Source organism: Ahaetulla prasina, chromosome 1, assembly GCF_028640845.1.
Source record: "Ahaetulla prasina isolate Xishuangbanna chromosome 1, ASM2864084v1, whole genome shotgun sequence".
NCBI lineage: Eukaryota > Metazoa > Chordata > Lepidosauria > Squamata > Colubridae > Ahaetulla > Ahaetulla prasina.
Window position 1 is genome coordinate 22,542,214 of NC_080539.1, and position 7,492 is coordinate 22,549,705.

A 7,492-nucleotide genomic window follows, 5' to 3' on the forward strand; every position below is an offset into this window, starting at 1 on the left:
CCTTACTCTTGTTTTTTTTTAAACAAACCAGTGATAAGACTAGACTTGGAATTACTATATTTTAAAGCAGAGGTCTTCAAACTTGGCAGGTTTAAGACAGTGTCTTAAAGCTGCCAAGTTTGAAGCCCTCTGTTTTAAAGCATTCAAGATTATTGTTTCTCTTTTTGTATCTTTCCCTCTTTTTGTCCTTTTCAAAATCCATTTCCAATCAAAGTCCCTTATAGCTTATTACACGATGGTATATATATGCAGGAAGACAGTTTGGCCTTTGTTTCAGGAACTCCGTGATTTGGTCCTCAAGTATCGTGAAGACATTATTAGTGTACGAACTGCGGCCGATCATCTGGAAGAAAAACTGAAGGCAGAAATTTTATTTTTAAAAGAACACATTCAAGCCGAACAATGTTTAAAAGAGAACATAGAAGAGACTCTGCAGCTAGAAATAGAAAATTGCAAAGAGGAAATAGGTGAGACTAGGGCTCTCTTTATATTTAAGCATCTTTCAGGGCATTCCACTTGCCTTCCTAATTTACTAGTACCTTTCCTAGTTAATATGAGCTGAATATGAGTCCATAAATGAAATTAAAACCTTTACCCATGTTTTAACAGCTGCTGCATCCAGTCTAAAAACAGAATTGGAGCAAATAAGAGTGAATAAAGAGCAGGTAACTTATCTAAAGACTTTGGGAGATGCTCAGTATGCCATAGCAAAAACCTTCCATCCGGTGGTGGAATTCTTTTTTTTTTTACTACCAGTTCTATGAGCATGGCATGGTGGGCATGGTGTGGCTTGGTGGGCGTGGCAGGGGAAGGATACTGCAAAATCTCCATTCCCTCCCCACTCCAGGGGGAAGGATATTGCAAAATCTCCATTCCCACCCCACTCTGGGGTCAGCCAGAGGTGGTATTTGCTGGTTCTCCAAACTACTCAAAATTTCCGCTACTAGTTCTCCAGAACCTGTCAGAACCTGCTGAATAGCACCCCTGCTTCCATCCCTTGATGTTCTCCACCCCCTCTGTATACTTTGGATTACATTGGTCTCCTGTTCAAAGGTCTTCATGTCTGTCTCAAACATAGAGTAAATCTGTATCTAGTACGGCAGTTATTCCAAATTATTGGGTGTGGAGGAAATGCTGTACATCATCTTTCCTAGTTATGGTTTTTTTCTGGGCATAAAGAAAAACTACTAACAGAGGGGCAACAGAAAAGGAAATACATTTTGAAAGCATTTAAACAAGACCATCAAAATAGTGGTTCTTCATGTTTGTTTCCCTCTTTTCATGATAAAGTTTCTGCCTAAAATTGAGGATCATATTCAAGACCACAAGCTACTTTGGAATAATGGTGGTAAGGTACATGTCAAAGGACTAATTAATGTTGCTCTCAGATATTTATGTATACCTGGCATAAAACTGCTTGCTCTGTGTATATCCTGACATCACAATGGCAAAACAAGTACCGTATATACTCGAATATAAGCCGATCCGAGTATAAGCCGAGGTCCCCAATTTTACCCCAAAAAACTGGGGTAAACTGGGGACTCGAGTATAAGCCGAGGGAGGGAAATGAGGCAGCTACCGGTCAGGGAAAGCCTCCCTCCCTCAGCCGAGAAGGCTGGCGGCTCCCCCGCCCCGCCCTCTCACTGCACCGGCAGGGCTCCCCCGCGCTAATGCAAAAGCCCGCCAAGTTTGCACCATCCGGTATAATGTGAAAAAAAGAAAAAAAAAACTCGAGTATAAGCCGTATATACTCGAGTATAAGCCGAGGGGACGTTTTTCAGCACAAAAAACATGCTGAAAAACTCGGCTTATACTCGAGTATATACGGTAATCAGAAAACAGATGATGTCAGGAACATCTCAGCAGTAGAGATTAAAATAATCGGTGATTCAGTGTTTGTTTTCAGTAAAGGAGAGGTTTAAATAATGGCACAAAAGATTTTACAAAAGCAAAAATAGATAGCCTATAGAAAAGCCCTAAGTGGTTGGTTAGCACTGGAGAGCTTTTAGCTCATTGAATACGTTCTTCTATTTTCATAGTTGGAATCCAACTTGAAAGAAAAGATACAGCAGTTAGAAAACTTTGAGGAGAGAGAAAATGATCTTGAAGAACAGCTGAAGAAGGAAGTTGCCACAAAGGTAAATAATTTTGTATGACTGACATTAAAGAGTACCGAAGTGGTATACGGGAAGGGGGCTGAAAGTGCTCAAGCCTAGTCACTGGTGGAGGAACTGTTTGTCATTCTGTTGCTCGCCTTTGGGAGGAGGTTTCGAAGTCTCTATAGCAGGCCTACCAGATTCTGTAACAGCTTTGATCCCTATGCCATCCGTCTGGAAAACTCGCAAGATTCCTTTCTCTCACCATGTATACATCTGAACTAGACTGCTGTTTCTCGGTTTCATATAATATATGTGGATATATGCATAATTTTGTATTTATTTTGTCATGTTTAAGTAATGCAGAGGTGGAGACCCTTTGAGAGCTATATGCAACAAAATTTCATTTTAATGTATGCCAATTAGTGTACTTTCAAAGTGACAATAAAGTTACTCTAAGTTCTAATTGGGACAAACAGTTCAAAAAAGAAGGGACTTGAATGGGATCAATACTGTATTTCTGAAATCAATGAATTCCAAAGAGATTGAAAGGAATACAGGGAGCAGACAGCCAAGCAGCAACTTAGATTCAGTACAATATGAGCAATATATGCAGATGGGGAATGGCAGATAGGAAATGAGAACAAGCAAGCCCAATTTCATACACCTAGAGATGTATAGAGAATAGAATAGAATTCTTTATTGGCCAAATGTGATTGGATATACAAGGAATTAGTCTTCAGTGCATAAGCTGTCAATGTACATAAAAGCTATAAGTGATAAACCATGATCATAATCATAAATACATTCATCATAAATCATAAAATACAACACTTAGGGATAGTCATAGAATACAGTGCAGTACAGGTGATAAGAAGTCCCTCCTTTTCTAAAACACTTCCAGTCTTCTCTGACTAGGAAAGCCATCATGCAGCTGCATGTACAAGTACCCCCCATATCTCCAAGATGCAGAAATCATTGCTGTTTCCTTTCCCAGGCTAATTTAGAACACATGATGTTCGAGGAGAAGAATAAAGCTCAACGGCTTCAGACAGAATTGGATGTCAGTGAGCAAGTACAGAGAGATTTTGTTAAGCTTTCTCAGACCCTTCAGGTAAAGTGATCACTTGGAAACAAAGACAGTGAAAAGTGTCTGGTTTTCTAGCCACTAGAATTGCGGGTTTTTTTTAAAAAAAAAGTAATTGCATCTTCAATTATCATTTTTTCCAGCCATGTATGTATTTTTGACCAACATTTTTTGCCTTTGCGCATGTCCACCACATATGATAATATGACCCAGGTATCTGGTGGCACTTCCAGCATTTAGCCGACTTATCTTTAAACATCTTTGAATTATGTTTCTGTCAGGTATTTATCCTATTGTTACTCTACTTGATTGCTCCTACTTTCCAAGATCCACCAGGTTCTTCCCGCAAATAATGGTGATGAGTAAAATAGGTCTTGCTAAATTTTGTCCTTCTATAGAGTTATTTCATGCTCAGGGGAGAAAGTTTTTCTTTCTTTGAGAATACTAGAATGTAAGCGTAGGAAGTGATCTTGGAGGTTATCCAGGCCAGCTCCTTGCATGATGCAAAATCTACTATCCATCCAGGCTCTGTTTAATTTCCAGCAGAGGAAAATCCACCCCCTCCCTACACAGTCCGTTACATTTTTGGAAACATTTAGAAATGTTTCCTGAGAGCCAACCCAGATTTTCCTCCTTGAATTTAAACAATTGTTCCTTGTCCTGCCTTCTGAAACCACGCTGAATTAATTACTCCCCAGCTTCCAGCTTTTTGAAGACTGTTTTCATGTCTCCCTGTAATCTTACAGCTTCCAGGCTAAACGTACCCTGTACGTCTATCTATGTGTCTATTGATAAATAAATCTGTTGCTCTTTAAAGTTTATAACTAAGAGAAACTCAATCCCCCTTACAGATAGTCATTCTGTTAATGTTATGTGTTGCTCATTTTTACTCAGGTCCAGTTGGAACGGATCCGGCAGGCAGATTCCCTGGAGAGAATTCGTGCAATCCTAAATGATACAAAACTGACTGACATTAATCAACTACCTGAAACATGACAGCCTCAGTAGCAGAGCTGCAAAGCTACATTTTGGTGTTTTTTTTTCAAACCCTCTTCTTTATAGCAAAACCTTTAATAATTATTTAATTTTAACTGAAAGAGCAGAAGGATGACACAAGAGCCATGGTCCAGGTTGTGTTTCTGGGAGGGAGAGGAAGGTTTTCTGGGTGGGAAGAAAGAAGATTCTTCTTCTGAGAAGATTGGCAGGGCCCTCCAGGGTATCTGCCTTCAGTGTAGTAGTTGGGCTTCTCCATATAACTCATCTACCTTCATCCTCCTGCTCCCCCCACCCCGTGTTCCTGGAATATGGCATTCCCTCTTATCCATACCCTGTTAAAATACTGTGATGAAAGTAGTTGCTGAAAATCGTCTCCTCCCATCCCACCCCAAATCTTTTGGAGTGAAGTTACAATAGCAAGTTGGGCAGAAGGGGAAAATAGTATATTGTATTAATATTTTATATTAAAATATGAATTTATTTGCAGGACACTGGATTTTGGGTTTTTCTAGCTCAGTACATTTTTTGTACCTTGAATGTTGTGCTGGAAGAGCTCCCAACTGACAGTATATGGGCAGAAGAGGATTAGAGAGAAGGCTGCAAATTTTCCAAAAAGAATCTAAGGCACATGGGGAAAATGGATAATTAGAATGGAAATAAGTCACCTAAATTCTTAGACACAAAGGTCAGGGAAGTGAAGGTTAATCTTCATTAAAAGAAAAGCAAATGAAATAAATTACTTTAGTATCTCTCATTACACACACACACCCAAAAAAAAGCTACATTGCGTAATATCGGCATATGGCTGGATCCAGCATTACACTTTTCTCACTGAAATACATGTGTTAATCACATTTATCAATACACATTTGATTACCATGGTGTAAAAAACCTAAGCCGTATCATACTTATAGTATAGAGGTGTTCTGTGAATCTTCAGATTCTGGCGGCCCGCAGGCTGGATGTGTCACATGCAGGCCATGCCTACCCCAGCCCCAGCTCCACGGATGGAAAAAACGTCACATGCCAGCAACATGATGCGGCAGGTTTGACACCTGTGTTCTAAAAGGCCTTTTGCTTTGTATTTGTTTAAAGATTGGATTTAAAATTATACATTCAAGATAATGCTGCAACACCTCAGATAGGAAATGTTTGTGAAGCTGCAGTTATGTTTATGCTCGGACTGAATGCTTCTCTTGAAAAACTCATGATATGGGTCTGGAAAATCTTGTTCTGGACTGACAATCAGAACATGCAAGATGCATTAACTCCCATAATAGAAGGGTTCCAGCAGAACCCAAATGCAACTGATTTGCTGTGATCCAACTCTGAGGGAAAAAGATGCTTCTCTAAATTTAGAATGGAACTTTTAAAATAATTAAAATTAAATTATTAATTTTTTTCCAGTCAGGAGGCTGCATGATTACCTGGGTTCCAGTAAGATAAACTCCTAGGAACTCTTTTAAATAGGATAAGTGTAAAATAATAATGTGTTTAATCTGTATTTCTATTGGATTTTTATTCTTGTGGTCAAGCAATAGTTGAACAGATCAGTGTTGAAATGGGCTAATGGAGTTGCAAGCAAGTGTTCATTCCCAATTTTTCCACACCTGCTATCAAGAGAGTAACTATCAGTTATGACATTCAATTTCTAAAGACCAGAATCAATCTTATTTAATCATGTTTCATTATTACTTGCTTCTTGAACAGGCAAGTATTGATCCAATATCTAGTTTGTAAATCGATGTGAGCAGCTTGAATACTTTCCCATTGTTGAAAGAAAGCTATCACTCTATTTCACTTTTTGGGTGGGCAGCTGAGTTGATCTGTTTCAGGTTTTCTGGATAGTAATCGAGGTGAGGAGGAGGAAGAGAGCAGGCAACTTGATTCCATGTAAGTTCTAACTATGTAACTGATACAAAATCAAGGAGCATTTGCTGGAATCCAGTCTGTTTCAATATGCTGGTTAGAAAAAAATATATGAAAAATATTGCCGGGAAAATAGAAGTGGACTTATTCTTAGAAATGAAGAGCTTACTCTAATGAAGTTCATTAGCATGTTTCTTTGCATCTTTAATATCGTATTAGAAATGAACTCAACCCTTCTTCCTTAATCCTGCTCATGCAATTAATACATCATTAAATTTGAGCAAAGATGGCTTTCCTTTTAGGAAAGGAGCATTTTCAAAGACCTCTGCCAAATATGGTCAACCTCGTCTTAAGCCTTTGTATTAAATTGGCTAAAAACCATGTGTTGTGATAATTGGAGGCACTGCTGTAATTTCTTAAATGGTGAGATTAGCTATGATACACATAATGAAAGGATTATACAATGAATCGGATGCATGATGTTCTATATAGCATAGCGACCAAGTACTGTTTTGCTATTCATCCTGAAGCCTAGAAGTGTTTCAGAATCATTGGGGAAAGAAAGAAACTATTGTGGAAAGAACACAGGGAAGATAGATCTGTAGTACATTTAAAATGTATACATATAATTAAACAAATATTGACAATGTAATACTGTAAACCCACAAGTCTACAAACCTGAGAAGAAGAATATGCTGCTACTTCACACAAATTTTTAAAAAAGGGAAAATTTGTTTTAATGGCAGGAAATCCTCATTTTTCAAAATTGATCTTGAAAATCAATTGCTTTCATAATTAACTTTTTTTAAAAGGCTATATGACACTGACTTTTTTAATGTAAAGGAATAATTAATTTATGCCATTAGTTTTCAGTTCTCTCAAAGACTTATCTACTACAAATAGGTATAATGCAGTAACCAGTACTGATTTAAACATAGATTGTGTGCAAAATGAGAGGAAAGAACAGTAAAGCTGGCTCTGTTCTGTATACTTGTACAGTCCTTTTGTATGCAAAATGTATACTAAAAGGTCAAAGAATTACTAGAAGAATTGTACAGTCTTAATATGTGCACAATAGGTTCTTCCAACATGTCAAATGGTTTACTTGCACTTTTGTATCTCCTATGGCATAACTATATAGCTTCTAACAACACAGTATGGCCAATGATAAGGGTGGGAGATGGGTAAGTAATCTATAAAGCCCCTTACTTAAAAAAAAAAAAGACTAGCCTTCAAATTCCACTTTTGGAATTATATTGCATTCCAGCAAAAGCCACTGGTGTCCTGTGAAACTGTGGATGTAAAATTATCCTGTCTATTGAATTAAAAAATGTAACCATTTGTTAACTGTATTGGAGGTGTATCCTGCAAAAGTGTTCCAAATTAAAGGAGAAAAGTCTTGCAATTCTTTTCATACCTTCTTTCTATTTAAATGTATTGTATT

At 37.8% G+C, this 7,492-nt stretch overlaps 1 protein-coding gene across 1 annotated transcript in view; it reads left to right on the plus strand.

Annotated features, from left to right (window-relative positions):
- Positions 1-7,453, plus strand: part of RABEP1 (rabaptin, RAB GTPase binding effector protein 1) — a 75,707-nt gene extending 68,254 nt beyond the window's left edge. Inside the window, exons 14-18 of the mRNA XM_058164395.1 lie at positions 278-467; positions 610-665; positions 2,040-2,138; positions 3,094-3,210; positions 4,078-7,453. Of these exons, the coding sequence (XP_058020378.1) occupies positions 278-467; positions 610-665; positions 2,040-2,138; positions 3,094-3,210; positions 4,078-4,179 (564 nt within the window). The 3' untranslated portion in view covers positions 4,180-7,453. The remainder of the gene's footprint in view (positions 1-277; positions 468-609; positions 666-2,039; positions 2,139-3,093; positions 3,211-4,077) is intronic.
- The last annotated feature ends 39 nt before the right edge of the window (positions 7,454-7,492 follow it).